The sequence below is a fragment of the Pristis pectinata genome, chromosome 34 (genome assembly GCF_009764475.1).
Source record: "Pristis pectinata isolate sPriPec2 chromosome 34, sPriPec2.1.pri, whole genome shotgun sequence".
In the NCBI taxonomy this organism is placed as follows: Eukaryota; Metazoa; Chordata; class Chondrichthyes; order Rhinopristiformes; family Pristidae; genus Pristis; species Pristis pectinata.
In genome coordinates, this window is record NC_067438.1 from 15,319,656 (window position 1) to 15,336,313 (window position 16,658).

At 48.0% G+C, this 16,658-nt stretch overlaps 1 protein-coding gene across 1 annotated transcript in view; it reads right to left on the bottom strand.

The window, feature by feature from the left end:
• Positions 1 to 16,658, bottom strand: part of LOC127586103 (collagen alpha-1(V) chain-like) — a 234,419-nt gene that overhangs the window by 185,103 nt on the left and 32,658 nt on the right. The window contains 1 exon segment of the mRNA XM_052043933.1: positions 268 to 435. Coding sequence (XP_051899893.1) covers positions 268 to 435 — 168 coding nt within the window.

Sequence of the window (16,658 nt, forward strand, 5' to 3'; positions counted from 1 at the left end):
CTCGTACGTGACGATATCGATCAGCCACCATTCCCCAACCTCAGGGCCCTCGTCAACAAGCCCGCTTTGGAGCTGTCACTCATTATCCCCGGGACGATGCCACACGGCTGCTGCCAATCGCCTTTCTGTGGTCACCCGATCCACGGCGTCACGCTCCAGCGGTCAACCACTCACTGTTGTTCCCCGCCCCCACCCCACAACGTTCCCTTCTCCTTCGCCCACCCTCTCCGAGCTCAGTCCCTGAGGCCGGCCCCCTCCCCTCCTTACCTGGGAACAGTTGTTTGGTGGGAGCGCTGATTTGGGCCTTTTTGGATATCCGGTAGGCCACATCTGGACTGGACGTGGATTTCCTCTTGGGACAGAAGCCGGTGGTTTTTCTTACTCCTTCAGGTAACGCGTTAAACTGCAACACTCGTAAAACATCTACAGGGTCGGCTGCAGAGAGGAGAGACAAGGGGGCCGTCAACACTGTGAGCACACCGAGGCCCGTCCGAGACACCACACCTCCAGGCACGTCTCTGCGAGCCAGCCCGCCGACCCTCCCTCCCTCCAACCCTCCATCCCTCCCACCCTCCCACCGTCTAACCCTCCTTCCCTCACTCCCGCCAACCCTCCAACCCTCCCATCAACCCTCGGGCTTGGCTTGTCCACTGACCCTGGTGATTGAATGCCAGATGGACGTCAATCCCTCTCCCACCCTCTATCTCCTCGCAGCTCCCCTCGGGCAGGAGGTACAGGACCCTGAAGTCCCCACACCACCAGGTTCAGGAACAGCTACTTCCCTTCAACCACTCGGTTCTTGAACCAACCGGCGCACCCCCAATCACAACCTCAGTACAGCAACACTACGACCACTCTGATCACTTTTGCACTAAAACTGACTTTTTTGTTCTATTTGTGTTCTTTCTTGTAAAATTTGTGCATAATTTATGTTTAATTTATGCTTTTCTTGTGAATGCTGCTTATCTGATGCTCTGTGCCTGTGATGCTGCTGCAAGTAAGTTTTTCATTGCACCTGCGCACACACGGACTTGTGCAGGTGACAGTAAACCCGACTTTGACTTTGAACCCAGGAGGCTTCCTTGGTGATCTTCCACAGACCGACTGCCGCACGGCTGTCGGTGACTCTCTGCCTCCCCCAGCGCCCAGCTCTCTGTCCCCCAGAGTCGCCACCCCTGGGCCAAGCTGCCTGTCCCTCTCCACTGCTCCAGAGGTCCCTGTGAACCATCGTGACCTGCATTGCCCTTCCAACAGAATGGCCAGTGAGATGGTGCAACCTACAGACAATCTACACCCAAGGAAGGCCACTCTGCATTCTGATTGGCCACTTGGCGCTGCGCCTTAATGAGGTCACGATGTCACATTAAGCAAATGGAGTGTCTGAGAGATCACTCAGACACGTGGTATGGAGAGAGGCACGTGAAGTACAAAGGGTTAAATGCACCACTTGGAGATGCTGTCAATATAGATATTAAAGGGTTCACTGACAGATACACTCAGGCACGAAGGGTTAAACTGACCCCTGGGGGGATGCACACATAGTACGTGGGGAACGTTAAACAGATCACTGGGAAACACTGCCAGCAGATGGAGGGTTAAACGGATCCCCGGGAGATACTCTCAGTACAGCAGGAGTTAAACAGGTCTGTGGCAGACACGCTCAGTGTTAAACAGATCCCTGGGAGGCTCAGTCAGCACACACAGAATTAAAGGCAATTAACACACAGTCATCACTGGGAGACATTCAGTACACAGGGGGTTAAATAGCTCCTTGAGAGACACTGTCAGTACACGGTGGGTTAAATAGGTCACCAGCAGACTCTCAGTACATGGGAAGTTAAACGGATCACTAGGAGATTACTAGGCACACAGTGGATTAAACAGATCACCGGCAGACACAGTACACACGGGGTTAAACAGATCACTGGCAGACCATTAGTACATGGGAAGGGGGCTACGATACAATGTGGAACACAATGGGTTAAACAGCAGCTTCTGGAGTCACTTCAACAGTAAAGGAATTCAGTGGAAGAGTCAGGTTTCTGTGAGGTCCCTGGAACGGGAATTTTGCCCAATCTCCAAGCGTTCCACCGACGCCACAGAAACTTTAAACTCTTTTCCAGAGTGTCCCCAGTTAGCTGCAGGATTTTCCACTGAGCCTCGCTCTTCGCTGCTGCACCGTTAGGGCCCTGCTCCCAACACCGCCTGCACTGAGGTAGCACCTCTTGACGTGCGGCGGCGGACAGCAAAACCTTCAAACAAAATCTGGCGCCAAAAGCAGACCTTAGGCAAAGAAGCGACCGCTTCAGACAAGGAGTTGGGGGTCATAAGGAGGAAAGAGAGATGGCAATGCCAGGAGAGGGCATCACCAGGCTCAAGGACAGCTTCTGCCCTGCTGTTATCAGACTCTTGTACAATACAGGTGGACTCTTGATCTCCCAATCTACCTCGTCGTGGTCCTTGCACCTTATTGTCTGCCTGCACTGCACTCTCTCTGTAACTGCAACACTATATTCTGCGTTCTGTTTTCCCTGTGCACCACCTCGCTGTACTGACGTATGGAGTGATCTGTCTGGATGGCAGGAAAAACAAAAGCTTTTCACCGTATCTCGGTGCGTGTGACAAGAATAAACCAATTACCTCTCTGCTGCCGGTAACCAGGGATTAAAAAGTCAAAGGTTAAAGGGCCAGAACTGGAGGGGGACTGATGGAGGCCAGAGTCCTCAGCTGTCAATCAATCAGCCTCTTTCCCCCGGCACCCACCCCCCCCCCCCCCCCCCCCCCGCCATTGCCAATAGTTTCACAACTAACAGACCCGTGCAATGTTCTGACGCACAGATGACGGCTCTCCGAGGGTTTCCTGACAGGAGTACCTTGGAAGTGAATCCTTCACTCCAGAGCCAAGGTTGGAAGGGACAGTGCCTGAACTCTGGAGACCAGTAAATGCATCTCATACGTGGTCCCTACCAATGTCACCCAGGTCCAATGGGGGGACACCCCCCTCACCCAGCACTGCCTACACAAACAGCAAGATCACCTGCCTCATCGTCATGTACTCTGAGCAAAATGGTTCCAGAATCAGAGAGAAACAGGCCCTTCAGCCCACCGAGTCTGTGCTGACCATCGACCACTCATTTACACCAATCCTACATCAAATCCCTTTTTTTTTAAATTCTCCCCACATTCCCATCAACTCCCCCCAGATTCTACCCCCCTCACCCCAAGCCACACACTGTGGGGGAAATTTACAGCGGCCAATTGACCCACCGACCCCGCACATGGTTGGGATGTGGGAGGGAACCGGAGCGCCCGGGGGAATCCCACACGGACACTGGGAGAACGTGCAAACTCCACACAGACGGCGCCGGAGGTCGGGATCGAACCCGGGTCTCTGGAGCTGCGAGGCGGCGGCTCTACCCGCTGCCTGTACAACAAGAAAAGTTCAAGTCGAGCACTTGAGGAGGTGACAGTCTGAGGAGGTCATTAAACTGGAGAGGGTGTAAAAGGGATTGGAGGATGTTACCAAGACTGGAGGCATTGGGTTATAAGGAGAGGCAGGATAGGCCAGGACTGTTTTCCCTGGAGCGTAGGAGGCTGAGGGGTGACCTTACAGAGGTTTATAAAATCATGAGGGGCACAGATAAGGTCACAGCTTTTTTTCCCAAGGTGGGGGAGTCTAAAACTAGAAGGCATAAGTGAGAGGGGAGAGGGGACCTGAGGGGCAGGCTTTCCACACAGAGGGTGGTGGGTGTGTGGAACGAGCTGCCAGAGGAAGTGGGAGAGGTGGGTACAGCGACAAAGTTTAAAAGTCGTTTCGGTTCATGGATGGGAAAGGTTCAGAGGGACATGGGCCAGACGCAGGAAAATGGGGCCAGACGCAGGAAAATGGGTCCAGCTCAGTTAGCCAACGAGGTCGGCACAGACAAGTTGGGCCGAAGGGCCTGCCTCCGCGCTGTACAACTCCGTGACTCTACGAGCTGGCGAAAGGTTCGCGGCAAAGCGAGTCCCCCCCCACCTCCTGAGCCTCGCACTGCAAGGCTGGATATCATGAGGCAGCCTGCTGGCTTGCGGCCACAGCTGCCTGCTGTTTGACTTGGGCGCTCTCCCTGTTTACATATTTGACATTGTTTCTCCCTGCTGCCATCTCCATCAACTGCTCTGACCTCCTCCCCGAGCCCCCGGCTGAGTTCATTCCTGCTGCCAATCAGCCCGAGTTGGCTTAACCGCTCGTGTCTGGTCTCGACGCTGCCAGATGAGTGTGAAAACAGAAGGAGAAGCAGATTTTCTAACAAAAACCTGCTTCACATTAAGGGAAAACACTGTGGATTTTTTTTAAGGGGATAAAGAGACAGAGGGAGCCTTAAAATGGGACAATTTGGGTAGATCGATGGTAGATGAAGGGGAGTGATGTCAGGTCACCCCCTCAATCCTGGCCTATCATTGATCAGTACTTCACCAGTAAACTACTGTTCCCGACCAATAACTGTCCCCTAGTACAAGAAGATGGACTCTTGACCTCACAATCTACCTCATTATAACCTTGCCCCTTATTGTCTACCTTCCCTGTGGCTGTCACACTTTATTCTAGATAAGATAAAATTTCTTTACTAGTCACACGTACATCGAAACACACAGTGAAACGCATCTTTTTGTGCAGAGCGTTCTGGGGGCAGCCCACAAGTGTCGCCACGCTTCCGGCGCCAACATAGCATGCCCACAACTTCCCAACCCGTACGTCTTTGGAATGTGGGAGGAAACCGGAGCACCCGGAGGAAACCCACGCAGACACATGGGGAGAACGTACAAACTCCTTACAGACAGCGGCAGGAATTGAACCCAGGTCACTGGCGCTGTAAAGCGTTATGCTAACCGCTACGCTACTGTGCCTGAATTCTGTTATTGTTTTTACCCTGTGCTGCCTCAATGAACTGTGTAATGAAATGATCTATGTACCAATTCCAATTCCAAGCTTGCTGATCACCTGATGTAAAGTGGGAACACGAGTAGCAGTGGCCCAGTGATACAGCGGGTAGAGCCACTGCCTCACAGCTCCGGAGACCCGGGTTCAATCCCCCGATCGTCTGTGTGGAGTTTGCGCGTCCTCCTTGTTGACCAGGCGCTCCGGTTCCCTCCCACATCCCAACGACGTGCGGGCCGTTGGGTTAATTGGCCGCTGTAATTTACCCCCTAGTGTGTAGGTGAGGGGTAGAATTTGGGGGAAACTGACAGAGTGCAGGGAGAATGGGATTGATGAAAGATTAGCGTAAGTGGGTGGTTGAAGGCCGGCACGGACTCGGTGGGCCGAACGGCCTGTCTCTGTGCTGCATCCCTCCAGGACTCCACCTCCCTCCACAATGACGTCGAGAGCCACAAGATGGACAAGACGAGTGAGTGGGGAAATGACATGGCAGACACAGTACAAGGTGGAAAACTGTGAGATCATCCACGGGAAGTCCCCCTGGGGCGGAACGTGGGTCTTCCAGGTCGGGTTTGTCTTCCTTGGAGCGGAGGTGGCCGAGGGAGAAACTGATAGATGTCCATAAGATCCTCCGGGGCACTGACAGGGTAGATGGTTGGAAACCTTTTGCTACAGCAGAGGTGTCTGAGACCAGAGGGCCTGGGTTTAAGGGGAGGAGTTGGAGGTTCAGGAGGAGTCGGAGAAAGAACCTTTTTTCCCTGAGGGAGGGGGTGGGGGGTGGAATCCGGAACGCACTACCCGAGGGGGTGGTGAAGGCAGAGACTCCCACAACGTGCAAGTGGTACCTGGATGACCACTTGAATCGGTGAGGAATAGGAGCTACGGACCAATGCAGGTGAATGGGAGTGGTGCGGACGGGTACTTGTATTGTGGGGGGTCGTGGCTGTCACGTGACTGCACTGGCCCGACCTGGTCGGAAGACACACCACTGCCAATCAAGGTTTGGCCCCGCCCCACCCATCAGCGCACACCTGGCCATTGACCTTTTTAAATTACCTGGGCTGGAACCCCCAGCCCTCCAGCACTATAAAGAGCACCACATGTGCTTGGCTCTCTCTCTTTGTCTCCGAGGGATTCACCCTGCTTCGCTCCAGGCCCAGCGCTGTGAAACGGCGCTGGAGAAATCATTGGTGAGGTGTGCATTGTTTAAGGGTCGGGAGCATTCTAGTTAGTATCTCTAGCAGCATAGAGCCATGCCTGTACTGAGTCAAAAGGTGGCGGGTATTGTATTGTTTTTCCTTGATTGTCTGTACCTAGTTCGTTGTGTGTGTGTGTGTGTGTGTGTACTCTACCCCATTGCGATTTTCCCACACCCGCTATAACCTGTGCACACGTGTGTGTGTTGTTCCCGTTACCCCTTCCCCGCGTTTGTCTTTTGTAAATAAATCATTTAGCTCTAAGACTGTGTTCAGAGTCCATGCCTCTGAGACCTCAAACCTGTTTCACAACAGTACTTGATGGTCATCATGGACATGGTGGGCCGAAGGGCCTGTTTCTGTGTTGACTAATTCTATTACTCAAATGGCAATGCTGGATGTGTTTTAAATGCAGAGAGACCGAGTAACGTTGATGGTCAAAGGGAGCTGGGTGTCCTTGTAGCTAACAAGCAGGTCCACCGGGCAATTAGGAAGGCAATGAGCCTTCGTTACAAGAGTACAGGAGAGATCTTAACTGCAATTATGGAGGGCCTTGGTGAGACCTCACCCAGAGCACTGTGTGCAGGTTTACACTCCCTGCCTGAATAAGGATTTACTTGCTGCAGAAAGAGTACATTGAAGGTTCCCCAGCCCGGTCCCTGCAATGGGCGAATCCAACAGATGGAGCATACTAACCCCTGCTCACCAGAGGACAGAGGAACGGGAGGTGTCCTCGTTGAAACCAGCAAGATTCCCACAGGGTAGATCCGGAGAGGGTGCTGTACAGCATGGAAATGGGCCCTTCAGCCCATCAAGTCTATGCCAACCACCAACCATTTACCAGCCCTCTCTGCCCTGGTGATTCAAGTGCTCCTCCAGATCCTTCCTAAGAGAGAGTCTCTGCCTCCACCACCCCCTCAGGCAGTGCAGTCCAGGTTCCAACCCACCTCTAGGTGAAAAAAATTCCTCCTCAGATCCCCTCTGAACCTCTTATCCCTTCCTCACTTCCCACATTCTCTAGTTTTGGATACATCTGCTATAGGGAAATCTTTCTTACTATCTACCCTATCTAACGTCCTCATAAGCCTCTACGTCTGTATCATAGAACATAGAACACTGCAGCACAGTACAGGCCCTTTGGCCCACAATGTTATGCCGACATTTTATCCTGCTCTAAGATCTATCTAACCCTTCCCTCCCACATAGCCCTCCATTTTTCTAACATTCATGTGTCTATCTAAGAGTATCTTAAATGTCCCTAATGTATCTGTCCCCACAACCTCTGCCGGCAGTGCGTTCCACGCACCCACCACTCTGTGTAAAAAAAACATACCCCTGACATCCCCCCTTATACCTTCCTCCAATCACCTTAAAATTATGTCCCCTCATGTTAGCCATTGTCGCCCTGGGAAAAGGTCTCTGACTGTCCACTCGATCTATGCCTCTTATCATCTTGTCACCTCTATCAAGTCACCTCTCATCCTCCTTCTCTCCAAAGAGAAAAGCCCGAGCTCACTCAACCTATCCTCATTAGACATGCTCTCCAATCCAGGCAGCATCCTGGTAAATCTCCTCTGCACCCTCTCTGAAGCTTCCACATCCTTCCTGTAATGAGGTGACCAGAACTGAACACAATATTCTAAGTGTGGTCTGACCAGAGTTCTATAGAGCTGCCCCCTCAGCCTCCTCTGCTCCAAGGAAAGCAAACTCAGCCTATCTAGTCTCCCCCATATCAATAACACTCCATCCCAAGCAGCATCCTGGAGAATGTCCTCTGCACCCTCTCCAGTGCAGTCACATCCTTCCTGTAGTGTGGCGACAAGAACTGTACACTTAAAACTATAGAACCATAGAACAATACAGCACAATACAAGCCCTTCGGCCCACCATGTTGTACCGACCTTTAAACCATGCCTAAGACTATCTAACCCCTTCCTCCCACATATCCATTTAAAATTCCTCCATATGCCTATCTAGCGATCCCTTGAATTTGACCAATGTACCTGCCTCCACCACCACCCCAGGCAGCGCATTCCATGCCCCAACCACTCTCTGGGTGAAAAACCTCCCTCTGATATCTCCCTTGAACTTCCCACCCATTACTTTAAAGCCATGCCCTCTTGTATTGAGCATTGGTGCCCTGGGAAAGAGGCGCTGGCTGTCCACTCTATCTATTCCTCTTAATATTTTGTACACCTCTATCATGTCTCCCCTCATCCTCCTCCTCTCCAATGAGTAAAGCCCTAGCTCCCTCAGTCTCTCCTCATAATGCATCCTCTCTAAACCAGGCAGCGTCCTGGTAAATCTCCTCTGCACCCTTTCCAACACCTCCACATCCTTCCTATAATGAACTTGGATTTAACCTTTGAATTTTATTCAAGCAAGATTATTTCTGTGATGTCCCACGATATAATTTTTAAGTCCAAATGAAGGGTCTCACCCTGGGACATCAACTGTCCATTTCCCTCCACAGATGCTGCCTGACCTGCTGAGTTTTGTGTAAGGAATCAAAGCATCACTCTTTGTGACCACCAATAGCACACACCTTATCAGACTAAACTTATTGTAATATGTAACAACCGATACATTGCTGTAACACACTGTAACAGCTTACCTGCGGCATAGAATGACAGGTTCCTGGTAGCACAACAAAAGATTCCCTGAAATCCAGTATTCTACATTCTCTACAATTATTTCCACAACATTCCCTGCACCATTAATAATTTCCCTCTGGTGCACTGGAACAGATTCCAAATGTATATCTCAGCAGTTTCTCTGCAATGCAATGTAGCTGAATCCCAGGAATGCAGTCTGATTCCACTTAATTATTTTTGCAGATTCCCTATAATGTGCCAGTACTGTGAAGATTTACAGAGAGGTTCTGTAGCTACTTCCCAGTTACGCACTGTAGCTGATTCCCTGTAATGCACACTCTCAGGTTACCTGCCTCAGTTTCCCTGCAACCACACTATAGCAAGGCATTACTACATAATGCACTGGAACACACTCCTGTGTAACACATTGTAACAGAATTCCTTTAAACTACTGTATCAAGTTTCACTATAAACCACTGTATCACATTTCCTGTGACACTGTTCCAAACAGCCCAAAGCAAACAGTAGCAGACATTCTGAAAATCTGCGCAACAGATTTGTTGTAATGCACCATAAAGTTACTTCTGATGGAATGCAGCAGATAGACTGCAATGCATTATAACAGATTATCATACATAATGCAGACTGAATCATGTTTCCTTTAATACAGGGTCAGATATCTGTAATGGATTCAGTTAGCAGATTCAGTGAACATCAGTTGGATTTCTTCTAACTTCTATTTCAGATTCTCTGTGATGTTCTTGATCCTGCAATGAAGCAGTGTTCATTACAGGGAACACGCTCTAACAGAGACTGTCATGCACAGTAACAGGGAGGTAAAAGACTTAATGTAAGTCACTGCCACTGAGTCCGTGTAACAATAGGTCACCCACCTCTAGAACTAAATTAAGAATCTTTCTAACTGCACTGATAATACAACGTAATGAATTCCTCAACCATATTGTAACAACCTCCCCGTCGTTCATGATAACCCATTCACTCGAATGTGCCGTAACTGTCAGGCGATGCTACAGATTATCTGTTAGCGCTACACAATGCCCACTGCTCCCACCTCATCTGGCTCCCCATAACACACTGCCAGTCTCCCTGACTCCCACAGCATAAAGTTCCCCATAACTCTCCAACAGACTGTTGGTTGGGCACGATTGCAGCTTCACTGTTGCACTGTGTAACAGGTTTCCTGTCCTACATTCCAGCAGATTTGGTGTAAATCACTGTCATATTCCATGAAATGCACTCAAACAGATTCTCTGAGCTGCACTGTTACAAGTCACAAGGAATGCCACAAGGCATGCTCCCGTTCATACACCATAAGCAATCCCTCATAATAATTGGGGCGGCACGGTAGCGTAGCAGTTAGCGCAACGCTATTACAGCGCCAGCGATCGGGGTTCGATTCCCGTCACTGTCTGTAAGGAGTTTTTTACGTCCTCCCCGTGTGTCTGCGTGGGTTTCCTCCGGGTTATCCGGTCTCCTCCCACATTCCAAAGACGTACGGGTAGGTTAATTTGGGTTTAAAATGGGTGGCGCGGACTCGTTGGGCCAGAAGGGCCTGTTACCACGCTGTAAATAAAATTTAAAATTTAAAAAAATAAGAGAATGCCAGCAACTCATGGTAAGAGAAACCTTTGTAACAGATTCCTGTAATACACTGTTATTGATTCCTTTTAACACATTATTATTGTTCTGCATAATGGACTTTAATAGGCATTTTTAATACAAGTAAAACACCATCAAAATTGTTCTGTGATACAATTGAGCAGACTCCCGTTAATGCCTTGCAACAGATATCTTATAGCACACTGCAGTAAGATTCCCAATAATGCCTTGTAGCATATTACACCAAATGCACTATAAAATTTTTTAAAGAATAGCCACTGTAACAGACTATAATAGATTTAACTCTGTGCACTATAGTAGATTCACTACACTATAGAAGATTCTACATAATATGTTATGGGGATTTTTTTTGTAATGCATTTTTAAAGAGCCCAGTAATAAATAGAATTCACTGTATCTGATTCCTCTAAGACACACTGTAGCATATCCCCCTCTGTAATGGATTCCTTGTAATGCATTGTAACAGATTCTTTGTAACATGCTGTTGCATATTCCCCGTATTGCAATTTTGTTCACTGCTCCTCAATAGATTCCCTGTTTTGTGCTGTAACATGTTCCACGCAGCACTGGGACAGGTTCTGTGTAATGAACAGATTATGAAACAGATAATGTCCTTTATCTGATCCTGCAGTGATCTGTAACATACAGTACGCACGGAAAGCATTGTAACAGAATGGTCGTAATGCCAGATCACAAATCCTCTGTTAGCACCCTCACTAAACTTATTTCAAGCATTGTTATCAGCATACTGCAAAGCACTGTAACTAATTATTATAGCTGCCCTGTAGCAAACTCAACATAATCAATGTTAACAGACACATGGAAATGTAAAATATTTTACTGTCACAAATTCTTTCTAATGCACCTCAGCAGAATCCCTAAGACAAGATAAGATATCTCTATTAGTCATATGTACATTGAAACACACAGTGAAACGCATCTTTTTGCATAGTGTTCTGAGGCAGCCCACAAGTGTTGTCACGCTTCCGGCGCCAACATAGCACGCCCACAACTTCCTAACCCGTACGTCTTTGCAATGTGGGAGAAAACCGGAGGAAACCCACGCAGACACGGGGAGAACGTACAAACTTACAGACAGTGGCTGGCTTTTACCCTGGCACTGTAAAGCGTTACACTAACCGCTACACTACCGTGCCTGCCCGCTCTGAGATGTATTTACTGCAATGCAGCAATATATTACAAAAGGTACAGTTTAATTCTGTGGTAGCTGTCCAGTAATATCCTGTAATAGATATACCGTAATGCATTTTGCTGATTCCCACAATATACTACAATAGATTCCTTGTAACATGCTGAAACAAATGTTGTAGCAGGCTTGCATTAACATGAACAATATTTTCATTTCGCACACCAATACAGTCCCTCTAATGGAGAACAGGCTTTTCTCGGCTATTTTCTAACAGATTCTAGATCGCATCGTCTACAATATTGAAGGTAACATACTGCGACAGATTCCTTACACTGTACTGCTGCATGTTTCCTGTGAGGAGAAACACCCTGTTAGCTTTATTACAGTATGCAGCAGCACATACCCTGTAATGTACGGGAACTGATTCTCTGCAGCACAGATGGACAGGTTCCCTGAAGGCAATGCTAGTGACTCCCTGTAACATTCTGCAGAGGCTCCCCTTCACTGCTCTGTAACGAATCTCCTGCAATGATCCATAAAAGTTCCCCACAACCCACAGTGAAAAAGACTTGCAGCAGCCCGTAGCAATTCCCTGCAAAACAACTGCGGTCTCCTGTAACACAAATTAGTAGATAGCCCATACAACACAGTAAAATCTCCCTGTAAAAACCGCCACCAATTTCCAGTAATTTGCTGCCCCTGGTTCCAAGTTATGGTCTATTTCTTATTTTCTGTAAGATTGTAACAGATTTCCTTCCAGTATATATACAGATAAGATTTGTGTTGTATATTGATTTAGTGACTCCCGATCCTATGATCTACTCCAGCAAGTACTTCACAGCCCACTGCAATCCATGTGTCTCACCATCACAAATTCCCTGAAATACAGTACGTCAGAGTCTCACTAACTGGTTCACAATCAGAAATTGTAACAGGCAGCAGGCACATAGCATTAGATACACAACATTCACAAGGAAAAGGTGAATTAAACATAAATTATACACAATTTTTACAAGAGAGAACACAACTAGAACAAGAGAGACAAAGTCCATTGTGCAAAATGGTCACAGTGTTGCTGTACTGAGGCAGTGATTAGGGGTGTACAGGTTGGTTCAAGAACCGAATGGTTGAAGGGAAGTAGCTGTTCTTGTTCTTTGTTCTAATTGTGTTATTTTTTTGTAAAAATTGTTGAATTTGCAATTTTCTTGTGTGTGCTGCTTATCGGTTGCTCTGTGCCTGTGATGCTGCTGCAAGTAAGTTTTTCATTGCACCCATGCACACATGGACTTGTGCCTGTGACAATAAACTCAACTTTGACTTTGACTTTTCTTTCATCGCTGTAGTGATCTGTAACAATACACTATAACAGGCGAACACAGAATCCCTTTTGCTTGGTTACAGATATTCTACAAAGCACTGTAGTGGATTCCTTGTAATGCGTTGGTAACAGATTCAGTAATCCACTGTAACAAAGACACAGTGGTGTGACAGATTCCCACAGCAGATATCCTTTCACACACTTTAGCAGAATCACTGTAATGTTCCAGTATAGGATTACTGCAATGCACTGTAACATAATCCCATATGCCAGTGTAAAAGATTCCATGGAATATTCTCTGCAGACACTCCGTGACATACTAAATTAGATTTCCATTAAGTGTTATTGTTGGCTCCTTGTAAACCATTTTAACAGATTCACTGCAAAGCATTGTAACAATTTCAACACACTCTCAGTAGCTGATACTATGTAATGCACTATTATCAGATTTCAATTAACAGACTTTCACAAACTGTCTGCAGTGCAATCAAACAGACTCTCAAAAGATTTCTGGGAATTCACTCAAACGGATCTTCCAGATTAACCAACCAGCAAAATATCTTCTAATCTGCAGAAATAAAACTTCAATCAGCTCATCCCTGAACCTTACGAGTTCTCAGAGAATGCAGTTCCACTTTGTGTCATCTCTCTGAGTAATTAAACCATTTGCCATCCAGACATCTTCCTAGTAAGCAAGATGCTGGAGGAACTCAGGGGGTCGGGCAGCGTCTGTGGAGGGAGATGGACAGTGGACCTTTCAGGTCGAGACCCTTCATCTGGACTGAAATGTAGAGGGGAGGTGGGCTGTATAAAATGGTGGAGGGGAAGGGGTGGGGATAGAGCTGGGGGGTGATGGCTGGATCCCAGTGGGGGGGGGGGGGTGATAGGCAGAGGGCGGAGGGGGGAGTGGGAATGGTGACAGAGTCTGGGAGGTGGGGGTGACACAGGGCTGCAGGTGATGGGAGAGGGAGGTGGAGCGTGGGATCGAGGGCGGGAGGTGGGGGGGGCAGATGGGAACAGTGGGGGGAGGGGAACCAGTGGGAGGGGTGTGTGGGTGATGGGCAGATAGAGTGGGTGGGGGAGGGGACGGAGAGGGTGATGGGGGCTAGGGGGGGTGGGTGTAGGAGGAGCTTGGTGGGTCAGGAGGAGAGAGGAAAGGGACAGAGGGGAGCAGGTTAGCTGAAGTTGGAGAATTCAGTGTCCATGCGGTCGGGTTGTAGACGACCCAGGGGGGATATGAGGGGCCATTCCTCCGGGGTGGGTTTAGCCTCACCTTGGCAGTGGAGGAGGCCGAGGACAGACAGGGTCAGTGTGGGAACGGGGAGGGGAATTAAAATGGCCAGAAACCGGGAGCTCCAGACGGCCACAGCGGACGGAGCGAAGGTGCTCAGCAAAGCGGTCGCCCAGTTTGCGCAGAGGATTTTATCTTCCTGGTAAGCCTACACTGCCCTCCCTACAGAGATAACACACCCTTCCTATGGTGCGGCGCCCAGAACCGCTCCTGGTGTTTCAACAGCAGTCAACCCCTGTCTCTGTAGAGCTAAAGCACAGCCTCTACCCCCTTGAACTCCAGTCCTCTCTAGATATAAAGTCAGCACTCCATTAGTGGGGCTGATTATTTTCAGTACTGAGGCATGCTAATGAATGATGTACATTAACCCCTCTGAAGCTTCACAGCTCCCAGCTAGTCACCATTTACAACATTCTCTGTTCAAACATTTCAGGTCCAAACTGGACAGCCTTGACTCTGCCTGCACTGAAATCCATTTGTTGCAGTTGTGTCATTTCGCTCATTCCATTAATGTCTCTTTGTAATCGAAGCTTCCATCTTCCCTGCTTACAATGTCTGTCTTTGTCATTGGCAAACTTGGATGTGTGGCTTTTTACCCCATCATACTAATCGTTTATAAATATAGAGAATAGCTGTGGCTCCAACTTGGAGCTGTGTGGGACCCAGCTAGTCACATCCTGCCAATTTGAATCCTTGCCCATTATTCCCTCACACTGTCCAACTTCTGCACATCCAGACTCCCAAACCAGTCAGTAATGAGCCTTGTATTTCATGAGCTTCAACTTTAGATGAAAATGTCATGAGATACTTTATCAACCGCTTTCTACAATTCCACACAATTAACGTTCAAAGGCATTCCTTGTCCACTGTCTAAATCGCCTCCGCAAAATCCAATCCATTTGATCAGGCATAACCTGCTTTTTACAACTCTCTCTGAATAGTTGAAACTTTTCAAGGTGTACATTGACTCTCTCCATGTAGACTGCCTGTAATACAAAGCTCCCTGTAATGCCCTGTAACAGATTCCCTTGTAATACAACCCTGCAAGATTTTTTGTAGCACAGGGCAAGATACTAGCACATCATCTAAAACAGAATTAGTCTGTCAAATAATCTGTAAAATATTTCCTACAGCTCATTGTTGCAGACTCCCTGTAACACAGTTGCATCATTGTAAATAATGAACAGATATAGTAAACGCACACACACACACACACACACACACACACACACACACACACACACACATGTTGTTGGAGAGATCTGTTGTAACTGCTACAACAGATTTCCTATAATGTACTGTGGTGTATTCCCTGTAAAGAAATATCAAAAATTTTACCAGCACAAACAGTAATAGATTTACTATCATATATTGTAATGACTGTCCTGCAATGTCCATCCTATAATGTAGTGAACACCAGATAGTTTCCCGATGTTGATAATGCTCTTTCACATTGTTCGGCATTGAACTGTGTCAGATGTACTGTAGATACCCTCTCAGGTACTGTAACAGTTTCCCCTTAATGCAGTGTAAAACCTTTCCAGTGATGCACCATTCTAGACTCCTATAACACAGGGTGGCAAATACCTTGTAATGGACAAAGATTCATTTCCTACACAATCTAAGTACCCCGTCATTACAACAAACAGTATTAGAATTCCTATTGTTCACTCATTGTCACACACTGCAGCACAGCCCCAGCAGCATGTTGCAATAGATTTTTAGAATGCATTATGGCAGATTCCTTTTCCCATAGTAACCAATACAGCCTATTGCTACATATCATGACAATCCTGTAATGCAAGGTAATATATAGAATGAACCAAATTAGATGTCAGCATCTAATACACCTGAACCCATGGTCACCGTTGAGGACGTAAGATCAGCCTTCTGGAGAGTGAACCCATGGAAAGCACCTGGCCCGGATGGTGTTCCAGGCCGTGTCCCTCAATCCTGCACAGATCAGCTGGTGGGGTATTTGCAGACATTTTTAGCCTCTCCCTGCTTCAATCTGAGGTTCCTACCTGCTTTAAGAAGACCAGTCTCATACCAGTACCGAAGAAAAACAAGGTAACGTGCCTTAATGACTACCACCCGGTGGCTCTGACATCCACCTTCGAGAGGCTGGTCATGGCACACATCAACTCCAGCCTCCCAGACAACCTTGACCCACTGCAATTCGCCTACCGTTGAAACAGGTCTATGGTGGGTGCCATCTCCCTGGCCCTACACTCAGCTCTGCAGCATCTGCACAGTAAAGACACCAACGTTAAAGTATTGTTTATTGACTACAGTTCTGCCTTCAATACTATAATTCCAAGCAAACTCATCACCAAACTCCGAGACCTGGGACTCAACACCTCCCTTTACAACTGGATCCTTGACTTTCTGACCAACAGACTGCAATCAGTGAGGATAGGCAGCAATACCTCCGGCACGATTATCCTCAAAACTGGTGCCCCACAAGGCTGCGTCCTCAACCCCCGACTCTAGTCCCGATACACTCATGACTGCATGGCCAGATTCTGCTCTAACTCCATCTACAAGTTT